At 54.5% G+C, this 18,818-nt stretch overlaps 2 protein-coding genes across 6 annotated transcripts; one reads left to right on the top strand and one right to left on the bottom strand.

Moving 5' to 3' along the window:
• Positions 1 to 467: 467 nt before the first annotated feature.
• Positions 468 to 10,361, bottom strand: KLHL21 (kelch like family member 21). 5 transcript variants are annotated; one of them, XM_080563985.1, is made up of 5 exons: positions 10,239 to 10,361; positions 8,090 to 9,190; positions 5,781 to 6,186; positions 3,868 to 3,940; positions 468 to 3,556 (listed from the first exon to the last, which is right to left on the bottom strand). In XM_080563985.1, the coding sequence occupies exons 2-5, from the start codon at positions 9,120 to 9,122 to the stop codon at positions 3,263 to 3,265; spliced, it is 1,806 nt and encodes a 601-aa protein (XP_080420111.1). In that variant the 5' UTR covers positions 9,123 to 9,190; positions 10,239 to 10,361; the 3' UTR covers positions 468 to 3,262. The 5 variants fall into 5 exon arrangements, 4 of the variants coding, with proteins under 4 accessions (XP_080420111.1, XP_080420113.1, XP_080420112.1 ...); XM_080563987.1 differs by lacking the exon at positions 10,239 to 10,361 and adding an exon at positions 9,985 to 10,137; XM_080563986.1 differs by lacking the exon at positions 10,239 to 10,361 and adding an exon at positions 9,367 to 9,704.
• Positions 10,362 to 10,439: 78 nt separating this feature from the next.
• On the top strand, positions 10,440 to 15,189 carry PHF13 (PHD finger protein 13). The gene is made up of 4 exons (XM_080563995.1): positions 10,440 to 10,571; positions 11,276 to 11,377; positions 11,662 to 12,214; positions 12,611 to 15,189. Exons 1-4 carry the CDS (start codon positions 10,533 to 10,535, stop codon positions 12,835 to 12,837), a joined length of 921 nt encoding a protein of 306 aa, XP_080420121.1. The 5' UTR covers positions 10,440 to 10,532; the 3' UTR covers positions 12,838 to 15,189.
• Positions 15,190 to 18,818: the final 3,629 nt, after the last annotated feature.

An 18,818-nucleotide genomic window follows, 5' to 3' on the forward strand; every position in this document is an offset into this window, starting at 1 on the left:
GTGCTGAAAGGACTGTGTCCTCAATTAAATTTGTGCCTTATTTCTACTTGGTTCTGTCAAGCTTCTGCTACTTATTACTGTTTCTTTACTACACTAAAGGCATGGTGTGATCTTGGATCTTCGCACCATTGAGCTAATTTAGCTGTTACTCAGCTTGAAACAGTAGGATTAGCTCAGGGAAGTGGGTGATTCTCTAAGCTCCTGTTTTTAGATGTGGGGATTTATACTTGTAAGTAATAATTTTCTGAAATAACACAATCCAGAGTTGCTGTCACATTGAAAGCCATTTCCCAAGTATTCCTGCGGGGTGGCAGTGGAATATTATACTTGAAACTGAGCACACGTAAAGATTCACGTCCCACCCACCCACCCTCAGTCCCCTTTCCCTTTTCTACTCACCAAGCAGGCAGCTCTCCCGTTTAAATGCACCTCAGGCCTAGAATGAGAAACATCTCAGCAAAAACTTGTTCTAGTAATTTTTCTATTGAAAAACATAGAGGTTTATGTAACGTTTTATTTAACTTGACTGTTGCAAGTAAATTTAAAAACAAATTATGAGAATAAAAATACATTATCTGTAAATGTAAAATGCCTTTGTTTCAAAGGATGGTATTTAAACAGTACTCAAAGATTTGGACACAATGGATTTTACAAAAAATAAATACAAATCCATAATTGTTTAGCTGGTTCGGGAACTTCAGGGTGGCAGGTCCAGCAGTGAGCACTACAGTATGAGATATAGTGTACGTACTAGTTATAGTTCAGCATAAATACGTCAGTCTGCAACACAAGTTCAGCCGTACAGCGCACGCAGGCAGCTCGGGGTCTTCACACTTGCGCAGGTCTCTCGAGCATCACCACGTCGCAGCCGCTGCTTTTTCTCCCCACACACGAAGTGCTGTGCGGACAGGTGGCTTTGGTGTGCTGGCTCAGCACAGCGGGATGCGGCGATTCTCCCAGAAAGGGAGGCTGGGCCCTGAGCTGCTGGCTCCCGTGTGTCCCGCTGTCCGGCTCCTCCACCCAACAGCGACCGCCACAGCACAGCCCTCGCCCAGCCCTGCTGTGCCACAAGGAGGAAAGCTCCACCAGCGGCTCGTGCAACCGCACCTCCCTGCGCCTTAAGACATAACCAGCAACGAGAGCCTGCTGCGCCCAGGGGACCCCTGCTGCTCCCGCCTCGCCATGGATCCTCTGCCGCAGGCGGCAGTTTCAAGGCACTGTCAAAGTTTCAGACTTTGAGCAAAGCCCAAGCTTCATAAACAGCTTTCTCAAGTTTCACAGCTAAGCAGCTTAGCATAAAACAGTATTCAAGGCAAAACAGATTTTTAAAGCTGTGAACGTGTTGATTTTAGAGAGATAGGGTTCTGATGCACTCAACGGCAAGCCAGAAGGCATGCAACCCAAGTAGACGGGCTTTCCTTTTTTTTTTTTTTTCCTATTGGTTAAAAACCAAAGGCAGAAAAAAGAGCAAATCTAGCCACCGTTTCAGCCACTATTACACTACAATTTCCTGGAAGTAGTGCCCATTTTCAGATGAGCCATACTGCAATCTTAACTGTTTTCTTTTTCAAGAAACATTCCACAATTAAACTGCAAGCAGCTTCTCTTCAGCTGAAGGTATATCGAGGAAATACAATTCACGCTACCTAGGTCACTTGAGCAAGTACAAAGGCAAATCTTACACGTGCCACACACACACACACAAAGAAAACCCTAAAATAACTAACTTTCAATCCACAACACTCTTGCTAACTCCTACACCTTCGCCAAATGACCTCAGCAGCATTTTCCAATTACTCAGATTCCAAGAGCTTCTGCAAAGTGAAGATGAGACAGGCACGAGAACTCTCCGAGGGTTCAGCAGGTTGCCTCACACCAGCTAATGCATTTCTGCACCATGGTGTCTAAACACCACCAGCTTTTCTTCTACAAGTCTGTGGCAAATCTTCTAGGGAAGTTGTGCTTACCTTTCCAGGCAATCTTTTTTTTTCTTTCTTCTAAAATAGCAGAATTCCAACCTAGCTTTTTTACAGCAGTGAAGGAATAAGAACTTGCCCTCGATGCACAGGGCCTACCTGCCCGACACAGCACGTGCTGATAGCCTGCTACAGAAGAATTGACAGTAAATTCTGTTAGTCACGAGAACTAGTCACAGAACAAGCCACACAGGCATTTTCTGCTATGTTCAGCCCCAAGCTGGACAACCCCGTAGGAACAAATTCTGTCAAAATAGTAAAGGAGAAGGAAGGCTCCTCCCTGAGGGCCTCTGGCACGAGCCACGAGCCCTAGAAGTCACTCCACAAGCCAGCTGAGGGGGATTCACTTTTCCCTTTCCCTTTAAAGAACAGTGCCGTTTGGGTGACCAGAAATGAAGGCACTCTAGTTGTACCAATATGATTAAAAGATAAATAAAGGTGTTCTGAGAAAAAAAAAAAAGAAAAGTGTTCTTCTAGGAAGGATAGGAAAAGAAACACCTGCAGAAGTTTCAATGACGAAACTTAAAAACAGCAAAATACACGAAGAACTCAATTCAGACGACAGGACAGGCGAAGCTTCGTAACCCAGACTCTCTAAGATCCCTGCTATACTGACACGTTGTTTCCGAGGGCATGAACAGGAGCCAAGGGCTATGGTGACATGACAGGAAGGGCTACGCTCTCACAGTAACCTCTCATTCAGGAAGGTCTCTTCCCCTCTAACCGCACCGAGGCAGATGTGCGAGAGGCCTGTCCCCTCTGAAGCACGCAGCAGGGGGGCAGGGTGCAGGCCACAGTCCTGCCGGACAGACCCCTCCCACCGCAGGAGGCTCAGGCCATTGGGGGGTCGGTCCTGCCCATTTCCTTCTGTCCCTTTTTTTCTCTCCATAGGAAGAAACTGAAGAAAGGAATTTGGTGACAAACAAAGCGTTACAGGGTGAAGGAGCTCAAAGTGAAAGGCATCTGACCAAAAGCTGTAAGTCGTGATGCTGCAGTGATGTTTAACACAATCGTTTTCTTCAGAGTTTGCCTCTCAGATCTTCCCTGTGAGTAGTGCTGCGCCTTCTGCCTCTGCAGAGAAGGACTGAGGACCGCTGCGCCCGGAGGCCTCGTGTTCTGCCAGCTAGGATTCTACAACAGCATTTCAAACATTCAGAATTTTTACTCCCTCTACTGATCAGTATATGTGTTTGTTTCCAAGCACCAATTTGCCTCTGTTTTCTCTCAAAGCGACACTGGTTCTGGATAATGAACTCACATCGAGCCAGGGACAGCGCGCTGCCCTGCTAACGAAGCTCGTTAAGGTTCTGGTTGTGAAGGTTCTGGCGCTGCCTGTTCAAGTTGATGGTGTTGTCCAGCGTGATGCTGTCATCCTCCTGCGTGGTTTCCGGCATGAACTGTCGGAATATGCTGACGCTGCCGTGCCAGAAGATGGGCTCAGGGAGTCGGCCCACCACACTCCACGTTCGCGTTTCGGGGTCGTAAGCTTCCAGGACGTCTGAGAGTTCAAACGTGTTATCATAGCCACCAGAGACGTAGAGCTTCCCGCCTAGCACGGCCACGCTCCCCCCAACGTGAACCTACGATTGAAGAATGAATATGCACCACGATTAGGAAGGGGGATCGTGCCCAAGGAGGCAGATGTCTTCCTACTGTAAAGTTAGAGGGGGCACGGCGCTCACCAGCTGCTGCCTTCCCCCCACGTTAGCACAGCCATGCGATGCTGAACCGGCACCGACACTCAACGCGAACTTCTCCGTCCAGGTAACCGTATGTTTAAATGCACTCTGTGTTCAGTGGGTTACAATCTAACCAGAATCCTGCTTCCCAAAAGTAAATTAAGCCATTTTTTAACACTGAAAAGCATCCAGTAGGTTGGTGAGCATCCTACCTGAAGCATGGCAGGGATTTTATCCCATTCATTCTTCACTGGATTGTAAACATCCACTTCAGCTGAGTCATCTCTGCAGAAGATAACACAAAATTACTCTTCTGTGTTCTCAAAACCTTCTCCTTGCGAAGCCCTGAGTTCAGCAGCCCTTGTACAAAGGCTCTGGTCTCAATGCAAAGCCCAGCCTCCAGTATGGGCTTCTTAGGTACCAGCAGTGATGCTCAACCCCAGGGAACGCCCAGACCTTTGTGCTGCACCTCTGTACATGCAACACGCAATCCCAGGCACCACACCTGTGCCTCCTATTAACGCGTGGGGGCTCCTCTAACGCTCAGTGCTAGTGACCTACACCCAAAGAGCCTCAGTGCCACTTCTGTGCTTCTCCGCAGGCAGAGCCACACTTCATACGCTTTCTGGTATACACTGAGTTTTAGGAGACTACCTAAGAGGTACAGCAGACAATTTGGAGACAATCCTGAGGGCTTTCCCAAACTTAGTCTGGTTTTGGGTTTGCATCTATGGTAGATGTGTTCACAGACCGACTTTTTGCCAGCCTGTGTTTTATAGGCTTTGGCGCCAAGTGCTTAAGAGTCTGGAAGAAAAACCAGTGCTGTTCTGGAGACTTAAACCTCTATGCAGTTAAAAGTAACGGGATCCCTACTGCTTGAGGGTTTTTTTTTTTTGCCAACACCAAATTTAGACAGGCCAGAGAACTGTAACAGAAGAGCTAACGGGGCTGCATAATCCCCCAAGGCTTCTTTTACCCGCTCACCACTGCAAGATTCAAGCACGACAGCAACAGGTGAGGGATGTTTGTAACACAGAAACGCACATTGCTGACACAAGAATGCAAAGAGGACAAGGTCAGGGTGGCCAGAGAAGTGCTGTCAGTCAGTCCAAGACGGTCCTGCTGCAGATGGATTTGAAAGGCCACGAAGCAGAAAATTCCATTTTATTCTTCAACCGCTGATCAATCTGAACGTCCATTGCCATTGATTTCGCCTCTGAAATTACGCTCTTTCAATTTAACGCACCTAAATGGTGACCCAGGGAGTTTCCTCATTAGCCCCCGCAGATGCTTGAACGATCAGAAATCCTGAAGCTTCAGTCGCCCTGACAGTATTTGCTGGAAACAAGTAACTCAAACTATTGTCTGCACACAAGTGCCTGGAACCAAGCCATTCAGCTGAGTGAGAACAAACCTGAGCAGAACAAACAAAGGGTCTTTGGTAGAACTTGCTGCTTTATGCAAGATCAAGGGGGGACTGAAAAAAGCAGAAAAGCGTCTGGAGGCCATCACAGACGTCAACGTTTGCTCAAAGTCAACACAACAGGATGAAATGCTTCGGCACTAGCATGCCTTTTAGTTTATTTTTAATGAAGTGGATAACCGATGGGTTTGCTCCACTAGAATGGCTTCAGATGGGTAATTAAGTCCCAGGTTTGGGCAGGCGTTTAAAAATAGTGACCAATCATTTCACCTTCAGTCCTCCTATCTTTGCTGAGACAGAGGATGCACTCTGCTGTGCTACAGTTTAACGTTTTCTTGGCGCTTACTCACTTATTTATAGCAACGAGGGGGACTGAGCTAGAAGCCAAGAAAACTGAGAAGTCTATTCCAAGCACAACCGCCGACATCAGCCAGATTTGTAACTCTATTTCCCAACACTTGGGTTTAAATTCAGATATTTTTACAGGACTTCAAGCACAGACCTTTGAGGTTCAGCTATAGCAGAACTAAAATAAGGAAGCGTGGCAGTTTGCGGAGCAGGGGAAGCACTGCCTTGCTTTTTTGACTCAGTAATCTCATATGACCACTTGTAAAATCCAGACACTTTCCCCGGGAAAACCCCTGTTTACCCAGTGCGGAAGCAGGGCGGGACGGAAGGGACGCGATCGCTGCCGCTGCTCACCTTATGAAGTACATGAGCCCGTTGAGAGTCACCGTCTTGGGCGCGAAGGACCACGGAGGCAGGTGGCCGCAGTTGACAAGGGACCAGAGGTCGCTGTCGGGGTCGTAGCACTGCATAACCATGGACTCCTTGCCAGAGAGAGAGCCGATGGCGAACAGCTTGCCGCGGCACGAGGTGGTGGAGCAGTTGTCCATGGGGTACAGCATGGGCTGCAGAGCCTCCCAGCTATCCACCGAGTGGTCGTAGCGCTCCGTGCTGTCGGAGGCGATGACGTACAGCAGCCCGTCCAGCACCGTGGAGCTGTGGTACTCTCTGGCTTTCAGCATCGGGGACACCTCCGTCCACTCGTTCACACTGGAGTTGTATCTCCAGACGCAGTCGTACAGCCTTGACCCATCCGACCCCCCTGCAGCACAGCACACAACATTTCAGGAGTCGTTTCCCAAAACATATTCCTTGGAGGGGAGCCACTACAAGGCGGTGGAAGAGAGGGCTCGACTCGGGACCGAGTTCTTTTTATGCCCTCCAGCTACACCTGTTTAATACCCACATGCGCTTTTCTGCTTCCCAGAGCCACACGGTACGAAAACATTTCTGTACTTAGGGGACCACAGTAGTTTGCACCGAGAGGACTTTAACAAACTTTTGTACTATTTCTTTCCCAGCAAGCCAAGAATTTCTCTCGAGTATTCAGCAATGACTCAAAACACGCATCCTCCCTTGTTCCGAATAATCATTTTCTTTCCCGTTTTGCAATCCCTGCTCCGCTGTTCTCCAGAAGCTACTGTGACATAGCAGAGATTCACATTCACCAGCGCCCAGCTGCCAAGGCGCTGCTCCCGTTAGCAGCATGGAAGTCTTCCAGCCTTCCTGACCAGCTGAGCAACGACACTGACACTACACAGAACCACCTCCACCAGCAGCCACCTCGCCGAAGCACGGGGCTCTCAGCAGACAGCACCCCCGGAGCTGCCTGTAACTGCTCTGGAAGGTTACCATGGGACATACAGGCGCTAACACAAACTAACTGCATGTTAGTCTTTCCTTTTCACAGCTCTGCCTTAAAATCTGACCTCGTTCCCTGCTAACAGCTAGAGAACGAACAGTTTTCTGCTGACCTCCGTCTGACCTGCGCTTCAAATCTTCAATAGCACAACGTGCAGTCAGCGCAGGTTGTTGTGCAGCACCTGAGCTCCCAGGTGTGTGTTCTACATCATTGCGACCACCACAGGACTGCCACTGGCTAAGGGATATAGTTCAAAGAAAGTCTCTCTACACGCAGATTAACAACCAATTTACACTCCTGTGTCACCTCTAAGGAAGTAATTACAGCCCCAGCGGACCGTCAGGAGGACGCATGCAGGGGGAGACACCGTGACGCATACACCCTGCCTGCCACTCCTCAGTGCCTCACAGCTGCACTGCAGCCCGAGGCACCCGGGGCTTTCTGACGTGACGCTGCCTCAAGCACGTGCTTGGCTTGTGATTCACAGGCTCTGAACCCAAACACTTGCTTGGCAGCCAGAAATTCAAAACCCCTCTCATGTCACTCCTATCGTCCAGAGCAAGCAGTTAGAAAGTTTCTCCAGCGCGAGTTCTGGGACTTCTGTCTGCATACTCAGAAGTATTAGTCACAACAAAATACCTCCCAGATTGAGATCAGCTGCTAAATCCCCATCCAGCACCAACGCCAGGAGTCTCTGAACTCCTGGAGTCTTCAGGCTGCAGCCACACTGTGCCTGAGCAGCGTTTCAGGCTCTTTGCTCCTCTGTGCAAAGCCAAGACTCACCGCTAGAACCCAAGTATTTTGGTGGGAATCCTGACAGCGATGTTTTCATACAAACTGTCCCGACTCACGCTTTTGCCTGCTGTTTCTTAAGCGCCACTCGAAGACGCGGCTATTTTCCTACGAGCCTCCTGCCTGCACAGCCGTTAACGACCCAGAGCGAAGGCCGAGACAGAAACGAGCAGGCTGCTCCGGACCACGTGCGCCTCCCGCCCCGGGCCGCGCTCAGCGTCAGGCAACGAGCCCTGCTGTTTTTCCACCTCCAGGAGCAGGCGAGTTCCTGACAGAGGAATGAAAGCAGCGCAGGAGGCGGGCGCTGCACGGGGCGCGGGCTCTGGTGAGCGATGTTTGCTCATTCCCTGGAAAGGCCCTCGCAGTGCTCTGGGGAGGACCTGGAACGCCTCGGCCCGTGCCCCACCCGCGAGCAGCACCCACCCTGCTGCGGGAGCAGGGGTGCCCTCGGGGTGGCCCTGCCGGCCCACAGCCCGCCCACGGTGCGCCGCGTGCCTCGCCGGTGACTTACCGGTGACGTAGATGTCGTTGCCCAGCGCGGCGACGCTGTAACCCCCGCCCAGGTGCTCGGGGAACTCGGCCAGGTAGCGCCAGTGGCCGGTGCGTGGGTTGTAGCAGTCGACAGTGACGAGCTCGTCGCAGTCGCGGTCGCAGCCACCGACGAGGACGAGGATCTCGGCAAGGCCGGTGGAGGGCCGGGGCCGCATGCGGGCACAGGGCCCGCGGTCATGGCGGTCGAGACGGGCAGCCTGGAAGTCGCGGGCCTCACGGAGCAGGCGCAGACAGGGCGGGCAGCGGGCCACCAGCGGCTCGCCCTCCACATGGGCCAGCAGGTAGAAGCGGCGCACAAAGGGCAGACGGACGTGCGCCAGGAGCTGGGGCAGCAGGGGGGCGCGGGCGGCGGGATCGGCACGCACCCAGCGCAGCGCCAGCTGGAAGGCGGACTCCTCCTTGGGGATGCAGAGCCCGTCATCGCGCAGGTAGGAGAGCAGGCGCGGCAGCGGGAGCCGCTCCAGCTGGGCGCCCAGCTCACTCACGTGTCGCAGGACGAAGCGGTGCGCGGCGGCCGCCAGCGCGGGGCAGGCGAAGGCCTCGGCAAAGTCCTGCATGTCCAGCGCGTTGGCGGGCTCCAGCTGGCGCGCCAGCCAGGCGCCGCACGCCTCCTTGACGGCGGGGAACTGCAGCAGGTCGGCGGCACGCAGAAGGCGCTCGGCGATGTCGGGGCCCAGCCCGCCCACGCGGCCGGTGTAGGCGAAGTCGAGGAGGCGCGCCAGGCACTCGGGCTCCACGCCGTGCAGCCGCACGCGCTCAGCCCGTGCCTCCCGCAGCGCCCCGCCAAACATGGCGCGGAAGTAGCCGGAGGCGGCGGCCAGCACGGCGCGGTGGGCCCCGAACTCCCGCCCGCCCGCCACCACCGTCACGTCCAGCAGGCTCCGCTCCGCTCGCAGCGCGCTCAGCCCCCGCAGCAGGGACACCGCGTGAGCTGGCTCCCCGGTCGCTGCTGCCGCCGCCGCCGTCCCGCCGCTGCCCGTGCTCGCTGCCATGCCCTGCCTGGAGGAGGACGCGCTGTGCCACAGCCGGTACGGAGCCCCTCGATCAACGCTGAGAGCAGCTTGCAGGAGAAGAAAAAAACAAACAGGTGGGTTAGCACAGGGAGAAACGTCCTCTGGCCGGGAAACGGGACAAACTAAACAGCCCCTGCAGACGTTCTCCTTCCCCATCACGGGGCAGCAGCAGTTGCATAACGTGCTGGCGCCGCCAGGAGCCTGCTGTACTTAGTCGAATTACATTTTTAAGAAGCCCGTGGTCAGGTTTCCCGGGATTAAAGCAGCCTCGCAAGAGCCGGACCGCTCTGTGAAGCCGGCAGCTCTGCGAGTGCTGCGCCTAAGCCACCAGGCACCCGCCGCGGGTCGCGTGCCCGACGGGAGGAGCCCTCCCCGCGCCCAGCAGGGCCGCGGCGTCGTCCTCAAGCGCGAGCCGCTGACGCGGGCGTTTCCAGCGGGCACCGCGCCCCCAGCCCCGCGCTGATCCCCCCGCCCCGCGGAGCCTCCCGGCCCGCCGCAAACCGGCCGCGCGGGCCCGGAGCCCCCCGGCACCCCGACGGGGCCCCGAGCTGCCGCCCGTCCCGCCGGGCTCCTCCGCCCTGCCGGCGCCGAGCCGGCTCCGCGACCGCCGGCAGCCGCCCCCTCCCGCCACCCGCCCGCTCCCCGCCCGAGTCACGGTGCCGCCACCCGCGTGGCGCCACCCGCGGACCGGGTCCCCCCGCACCGCCTGAGGGGAGCGGGGCCTGGCGCCGGGGCCGCCCCGCGGGGCCGCGGCAGGCGGAGGGCGGCGTGGGGCCGGGCGGGACCCCGGGAGCCCCGGTCACGGCGGGGGGCCGGGAGCAGCCGGTGCCGCTGTACTCACGGGTCGCGCCGCTCCCGACGGCTGCCGGCGGGGGGCGGGGCGGCCCCGGGGCCTTCAGGCGGCGGCCGCGGCCCCGCCCGCGCGGGGAGGCGCTCGGCAGCCCCGGGCGGGGCCGTCCCGGGGCCGTCCCCCGCCGCCGGGCCCCGCGGCCCCCTCCCTCCCGCCCCGGCCCCCCTCTCCCGTCACGGCGCCCCCTCCCCTCCCCTCCCCTCCCCTCCCCCCGCCCCGGCCCCCCCCCCGCCGCCCGCGCTCACCTCGCGCCGCCCCCGCGGCCCCGACCTCTCCCGGCAGCCCCCGCGGCCCCGCTCCCGGCAGCCCCCGCGGCCGCCCCGCCGCGCACGCCCAGCCTACATCTCCCGTGGGCCCCCGCGCGGCCGCACTCCGCTTCCCGGCAGCCCCCGCGCGGCCGGACTACTGCTCCCGGCAGCCCCCGCGCGGGCGGCCGCCCCTTCGCCGCCTCCCGCCGGTACCGAGCGGTTCGCGGGGCTCGGCGCTGCCCCCCCCCCCTCCCCGCCCGGCCCCGCCGCTGCCGCCCGCCCCGCGGGGCCATGGACTCCGACTCGTGCGCCTCGCCGTTCGCCCCGGAGGTGAGTCGTGCCCGGGGGGGCCGCCGCCCGCCGCCCGCTCTCCGCCGGTGCCCGTTCGCCGCCGCCGCGCCGGGGCCATCTTGTGCCGCCGGGGCGCGGAGCCTCGCCCGGGCTGGGCGGCGGGGGGCGGCCGGCGGCGGAGGGTGGCGGAGGCGAACCCCCCCCACTCCCCACCCCCCGCTGCCCCCGCCCGTCCCGTCCCGCTCCGTCCCGCTGCGGTTGCCGGCACCGGGCGCGGGCAGCGGGGCCGGGGGGTCCCGGGGGGTCCCGGGGGGCGGCGGCGCTGCCCGGCGGCTGCCGCGGTGGGTGGGGGCGGGGCGCGGCGGGGAGCGGCGGCGGGCGGGGCACGGCGGGGAGCGGGGGGGGGGCGCTGGGGGGGGGAGGGGGGGGAGAGGAGCGGGCACCGGGGGGGGGGGGGGGGGGGAGCGGGCACCGGGAGAAGTTGGGGGGGCGGCCCCTGGGGAGCGGCAGCGGGGGGGGCGGCGGGGAGGGGAGGGAGGAGGGGAGGGGGCGGGTTCCGGGAGCGGGGGAGGGGAGGGGGCGCCCGGTTCCGGGAGCGGGCGCCGGGGGGGCCGGGTCCGGGCAGCGGCAGCCGGGAGCGGGCCGGGCGGCCCCGCCGCTGCCCCGTGCCGCGCCGTGCCGTGCCGTGCTGTGCCCGCCCCGCGGCGGAGGCGCCGCCGCTGACCCGTCCCTGCCCCCCCCAGGACTTCTCCCCCGCGTCCCGGCGGCACCGCACCGTGGAGGACTTCAACAAGTTCTGCACCTTCGTCCTGGCCTACGCCGGCTACATCCCGTACCCGCAGGAGGTGAGGGGCGGCCCCGGTACCGGCACCGGCCGTGCCGCTCGGTGCCCAACCGCTCCGTGGCCTTACCGGGGCTGGGCGCCCGCGGCTCCCCCCCAAGGGGCTGCACCGGGCTGGGCGGTCCCGGGGCCCCCGGGATGCTCTGGGCACGGCAGCGTGGCGGGGAGCGGGAGCGCGGGGCAGGGCGCCCAGCACAACGCGGCGCGGGGGAGAGGGCGCGGTACGGGAGCACCACGCGCACGCCACCCCCGAAGCAGCGCTTTTATCTGATTTCTCCTGTTCTCTAGGAAACACCGCTGAGGAATAGTCCCAGCCCCCCCAACAGCACCGGAGGCACAATCGACAGCGATAGCTGGGATCCCCGGTTCAACGACGTCCCCTCTTCTGTTTCCCTTCCTGCCAAGAACAGAAAGAACTTCAGTCAGCTGAAGCGAGCTAAACCCTATGGTTCCCTGTTCCAGCGGGCAAAGCCTGGCAGTTTCCTGCCAGAGCGAAAGCAAGTCGATAAGATCAGGAAGAAGAAAAAACTGAAGAGAAGGGAAATGGAGGTGTCTGCGGAGGAAGACTACGAGGAAAAGCTGCTGGAGCTGGAGGCAGAGGACTCTTTTGTAGAGACGCCGATGAGCCCCTCGTCTGAGGGCGACCCTCAGTCAGTGACGGAGCACAGCTCGGTGTGGGACTCTGACACGCCTTCCAGCGTCTCCTACCCTGCCGTGACGGCCGAGCAGACGGTGGAGATACAGAGCGTGGGCAAGCGAACGGTCATTCGTCAGGGCAAGCAGGTCGTCTTTCGGGATGAGGACGGCACTGGTGATGACGAGGACATCATGGTGGATTCAGGTAGGTGACCTGGCTGTCAGGAGGTGGCGTGAGAGGTGATGAGCCAGGTGCAAGCATTGGTGCTACTGCCAGTGTAGCATGAGCAGAACACAAAGGTGCGTTGCCTGTGCCGAGTTAATTAGCAGTTGTTTGGGGGGGGGGGGGGGGAGGTTGACAACTTTTGTGACTTTATAGAAGCAACTAGTTCCGCTCTCCTGGATTACAGCTGCTTTTGTGCTCTTCCTGAGCAAGAGTTTGCAGGTACTAGTTCCTCATTGATGGAAAAATCAGCAAAGTGCCTGTCTTTGAAAGCCAGGTACTTAATTTGGATTGGAAGAAAAATAATTCCCAGTGTAGCTGAAAGGCAATCGAGATCTGTCAGGAGTTAGAGACGTAACTTGCTGCTTTTCATTTCAGATGATGATTCGTGGGACCTAGTCACTTGCTTCTGCATGAAACCTTTTGCCGGGCGGCCAATGATCGAGTGTAACGAGTGCCATACCTGGATCCACCTCTCCTGCGCCAAGATCCGCAAGTCCAACGTCCCAGAGGTGTACATATGCCAGAAGTGCCGGGACTCCAAGTTTGACATTCGCCGCTCAAACCGCTCCCGGACGGGCTCGCGCAGGCGCTTTCTGGACTAGGCAAGGGACGCGCGCTGGTGCGCTGCTTGGGCGGGCAGGCGAGCCCTGCAAAGCGCAGGCGCCGGCCGGGAGCTGGGGAGAGCTCCCCCGGCCTGCTGCTGCTCGGGCTGAAGGGCCGCCCAGCCTGCCTGCGGCACCGGGGTGAGGTCTCACAAAGCTGTGGACGGCCGGGGCTGGAAGAAGCAGACTGGTCAGAACTGCTGCTACGTACCGATTAGCTCAAGGGACAGATGAAGCTCTCTGGGTTCAGTGGGGTTTTGTCCAGTTACAACTATAGGTTGGATGATGTTTTGGGAATGTATAATACCTTTGCTACATACTTTTTCTCATCCCATTGGGAAACTGCAAAACTTCTCTGTGCTAGGAAACTCCTCCTCTGAAGAGGGAGGAGGAGGAAGAGGGAATCTGTGTGAAGAGTCTGAAAAGTAAATGGCCACGTGTTTTAATTTTAACGTAATGTTATACCTGCCCATTTGTCCGTATATATCGAGCTCAGATATTCTAAGGCTCCAGGGGAGTGAGTGAATGCATACCGGCCTCTGTGTGACCTGCCCCCTGTTCCGTGGGCCCAGGCAGGAGGTGAGTTCTGTGATTTGGCATTGTTTGAGTAAGGATGGGACTTCTTCCTGCTCTGCGGGACTGGTGCGTTTAAAGGAAGAGAACCGTCCTTTTTCTGGATGGGCAGTGCTGGAAAATAGTTGACATCAGATTTCTTAGAAGTCTCTTCTTAACAGTGATTTTTTGTGACTTTGTTTTGCATGATTGGCTCAAATGTGTGTGTGGGGGGGATACCATTTGCTCTGTTTCCTGGCCCTTTGTTAAACTCTACGGTGCTGTTTTAAGAAGACAATGACTCTCCCTTTTTTCAGCTCAGAGTTAAAGCATGGACTGTAAAAGGGGCTGTAGTAAACTTAGAACCTGGCCAGTCTGGTTCGGGATTAGATCATTTCTATCTGAGTACTACAGCCAAGTTGACTTTGTTTTCACAGTTTGTTTTCTTGAGACTGGATTTATAACCAGAAAACCAAAATCTTTAACCTATTGGTTGCAAATTACACAGATAAAAGCAAATGCAGGCTATGCAGCTAGCAAGGTGAAGTGCAATGAAGAAGATCCATCCGGTTCTGGGAAGGACAAGAGAGCACAGAGGCCCCACCAATGCTGCAGTCCCTTGACAGACCTTTCTGGGGCCTCAGCCCACGGGAAGTCTCTTCAGAAATGTGACAGGGAGTCCAGGCTTGTTTGCAAGGCCACCAAGATCGAGGTGTTGTCCCTCAGTGACCAAACAGAGCAAGCTGTATGTATTGCACAAATTAAGTTTATGTTTTTGAGATGTTTCTCTTGAGTTATGCCTGATGAACATGTTCTCTGTCCTGGTGAGACCATGAGGCGAGGGGAGTCATTGACTGCTGCTACAGCTTTGGCGAGAACAGCGCTGGCAGGTGCGTGTCCGTGTTAGTCCTGCAGACACACCCGGGTAGAGCACTGCCTTACCCGAGTACGGGCTCACCAGGAGATGCATCGTGGTGGTGACCAAGGGTCTGTCAGGTACCCTCCTTTAGACGTCTGACGCTAGGCTGCCAAAGCTTCAGGCAGACCGGCCAGTACTGCAGTGCCCTGGGGCTCCCGTGTGTGACGTGGGGACGTTCAGATCGGGATGATGGAGCTGCACGATGTGCAACTAACTGTTCTTCAGCCTTGGTTCTTCATAAAAACCCCATCCCACCATGCTGTAACAACTGACTAGGTTCTGAAAACCAGCTCCAGCTTCTGTAAATCCAAGACCATGACTGTGGTATGCTGCCTTCCAGAAGCTAAATGGAACCACCAAGGAGTTTGCCAAAGATTTGCCCCCTGCGGCTGCCTGACTGCTCCTTACAGCCAGAAAAATAACCAAAGTTCTCAAATGCTGCCATTTCACTCTGCAAACAGAAAGGCTTTGGAAGATCCTGGTTGCAAGCTATGCGAGGGCTGGACCTGCTCTGAGTATTGGCATTTTTGTGTTTACAGCGTGTCTGCAATTCAACTGGACCTCTGTGGAATGTGTTCCTGAAGTTTTTATGGGAGAAATGTTAAATGGCCAAGTGAACCTGCCTCCATTTTTTTTTTTTACAGAGGTTCGGTACTAATCAATGTGACTGACTCTTGTTCTGTTACCTTTTCAGATTTATCCCAGTAGATGGTGTCTGACGAGTCCAGCACGTTACAATATCAGCAGAGAGAAAAAAGTAACATCTCCATTCTTTTAGTTCATCACTTTCAGCCATGTATAATTATAGTTTAATTCAGAACTTTATTTTTTCATTAAAACTGTTTTAATGAACCATGCTTTTTTTAAAATGTGGAACAAATGAACAATGTCTTTGTTTTATTCTGGATTCAAGAGTCTGCTAGTATGACTTACTGGTGTAAACATTTGTGCTGGGGGGCAGCAAGACTCAACCAGAAGCCCTCTTCCCTAAACGATACACACTCAGGGAAAGACAGGAGGAGTGCCACAAGCAGATCTCCCTGGCTTTGTAGCAGTGCTCCTCCTCCCGATTCTGCTGTGGGCAAGGTAAATTGTGGTGGAGCCCAGGGCAGGGACCACCCCCTGCGGCACCTGGGCTTGTGGTGGAGCGATAAGAGGCGGGCGCTGCCGGCTGCTGCAGGACCCCAGAGGGGCTGGGGTCTGCCAACGGGCGTGAAGGCTGTGCCAGCCTGGGGGGGCAGAGGGATCCGCTCAGGCCGCTCCCGGCATCAGCCACGCACAGCCCTGGCAGAGGCCCTTTGCAGAGCGCCTGAAACCAGGCTTGGCGTGCAGCAGCTGGGGGCAGGCCGGGGCAGATCTCCGTTCCAAGTGATGCCCCGGGCACTGCTGGCTGCGGCGACCTGAGGGCCAAGCGCTGTACCCTCAGAAACAGCCCTTGGGCTGCGCTGCATCTGCCTCACAAAAAGTCACCTGCTCTACCACCCCAAAACCTTGTTAAACCCTCAGGGAAACCCTTCCCTCCACCCCCACAGCAGCCTGACTGCAGGGCAGCTCTGCCTGCATAGGGGAGTCCTGAGAGCAGGAGGTGTGCGGAGCAGAGGCACCAAGGACCAAAAACTGCCAAAGTGCTGCTTGTGCCTTGCTGCTGCTCCTCAGCTCCTGTACCAGCCACAACCCTGACGTGCTGCTTAGCCAGCCACATTCAAAGCAGCAGCCTCCCTTAACAGCTCGGCAAAGTTAAAAGATTACTTAACTCCTGAGTTGAGTAAATGGCACTGAATCATATTAAAAGCTGAGCCCTGGCTCCTTATAGCTTCTACTTTAATTATGTTTGTAACTTTGAGTTGTACAGAACAGTGAACAGAAGTCCCAGAGGAGGGTGAAGCTGGAAAATGGCAGTTTCTCACAGAACATACAGGGTTGTTGAAAGCAGCATTTTCTCATGTGGGGCTATTCTCCCAATCTCTTTAAAACTTAGCACTGGCTGATTGAAAATAAGGAAGAGAGAAGGTGGGCTGGAGTAAGTATTCAGCAGGAGAAGACCAACCCGAGACTTGGGGCTAATGGGGGAGACAGGCAGGAAGCAGACTCCACCGTGTGGACACAATCCAGCAATGCTTGTCAAACACTGCAAGGAAGCAAAAATGGAGTTAATGCATAAATTGTTGTGGAGAAGAACCTGCTGAAGGAGCGAGCCTTGTGCCTTGCAGATGTGAAAAGCCACTTGTAGTAATTGCAAGGAAAGGAAAACAAAAGTCTGAATCTCTGGAGGGAGGACCTTGCAGGAAAAATACAATCCATGTATTATTTCCATGTATTTTTTTTTACTATGTTTAGCAAAGGAACAGGGGCAAGGCCCGTGTCAGTAATTTCATTTTAATGAGTTGCAAATTCAAGCGATCAAAGGTAAAATTCACCTGTTCCTTGCGTGAACTACCTTATAATTAAGCAGAAATAATTCTGAGATGCAGGGGGACAATATAATAGAGTGGGAACCCAGGAGAAAGTTTTCTTTGCTAAGAACAAAGCTGCGATGAAGAAAGAACATGCTCGAATCCAAGCCGTGGCCAGGTGGCTGAGCTGTCCTCAGGTACCCCTGCACTGATTGACTCACATGGGAGGAGGCTGACAAGGTTTTTCCAACGTAATGGGTACCTGAAGTTCTCATTCCTTGTAGTCTTTCATTGGCTGGATCGTACTGAGACAGCAGGAGCATAGGGTTGTCAAAGATGTGAGCATGTACAGAAAGACCAGGGAAGACTACAAAAAGTAAATCCTAAACCTGTATCTTCGCCCCAGGAATTTCTAGCTTGAAGGCTTGTGCTGAAAAGACTAGCACACGTTCCTGGATCCTCATTAAGGTATTTTAAGCATACGCTAGCTCAGTTAGAGAAAGAGGTGTCACCACACATTTCTATGGCATTTTAAAGTTTACACCTAGAGATGCTACCCTGTTACAAGTTTTAACTGCTGGAGCAGAAGGATGTGCTTCTACCTCTCAGAAATGGTATTTTTAAAAGTAGTAATACCATGGAACATCTTGAAGTATCAAAGCATTTTTTAAAATTGTATTGCTATATATCTACATTTTAACATAGATAATGTCTCTCGAATAATAACAGGAACTGTCTTTCAGGAACTCGTCAGAAGTATTGTTTTATTGTGCAAACTTTTCATAGAAACTCTTCAGTGTCATTTGCTCGTTATAGGAGTATGCTTTTTTGTTTTGCAATTAGTAAATACGTTGTCACTGTTTTGCACTTGCTTATGCAAAACTCTTAATTTTCATTACTCCCACTGGGAGTATTTTGCTGCATCCTAGTCAACACAGAATGAGTATCACTCTTGACCATATACGTCAGGCAGTGACGAGACAAGAAAAAGGAAATTCTGGTGGCAAGTCCTGCTCAGTTCAGCTAGCTACAGATACAATCAATCAAAAGAGGTCAAGAAGCAGGATAGGACATGGGGTGCAGTAACATTTATACAACTTGCAACCCTTGATTTTCAGAGAGTTTATTTTCAATACTGTCTTAAAGATGCAAAGGGAGCACTGGCTAGCTTTCAGCTGAATATAATTTATTTCATATTTTACATTTAATATCAGATCAACAGAACATTGATCGTAAGTGAAATAAAAACCTACAGCAGGAGCTGGTCACAACTGAAGAGTTTTGTTTTTATTTAAAAAAGTGAACAACACTTAATTGTATAAACTTGTTTGGGAGTGGGGGCACCTCTTGCAGACCAGCTCAAGTAAGCCTGTTTTTGGAAATCTAATTCTCTTGTTAGTTACTTGCAGCAGGGCATTTAAGATCAGGACTTGAGCAAAGAGAACCATGGTCAAAAAGAAAAAGGGACCAGGTACATGTCAGGAAATGATTTAGGGTAATAATTGTCAAGAGCAGCAATGCACTGCCAAGATACTTTTTTTTCCTGTCTCACGCATGTAAGCCACGAAGGCTGCTCTAGGACTCATCAAGAGCAGAACTGTGACTCAGACAAGTATTCCTTTTCTCTGTAACCAACATCCCCCCCAGCTTCCGCAGTGTTGACATACACAGCATTTAGTAGATACTACAGGGCTGCCATTTCTATTTGCTGTGTCACTAGGACAGGACTGCTGGTAAATCGCTAGCATGGCTTCCATGCAAGACTAACCCAGCCAATTTATGTCACAACTGATGCTTTTTAAGAAGAAAGCTGAACTTTACATTTTCAGCTCTTTACTCCATTTGGCTTCTTTCCTCACTTTGGTCTGGTTTACTTCTGTAAATTACGTTTCTCTTTTTCCTAGAAATAAATTACATGAATTGCCCTTCTCCCCAGTTTGCTTTCCTACTTTCCTGAAAACCTTGACAGGACATGGTTCTAAGTGGCAGAAGAAGAGTTAATAAGACAATTATACCTATTGTCCTTGTCTGGAATAGTAGTGTTTGAAGTGAGCAGCTGAACGGATTCATACGGAAGAGATCCATGTTACTACAAAAAGCAAAGAGCTTCATTCCAA

This window comes from Anser brachyrhynchus, assembly GCF_964034855.1.
Source record: "Anser brachyrhynchus genome assembly, chromosome: 21".
Classification (NCBI taxonomy): domain Eukaryota; kingdom Metazoa; phylum Chordata; class Aves; order Anseriformes; family Anatidae; genus Anser; species Anser brachyrhynchus.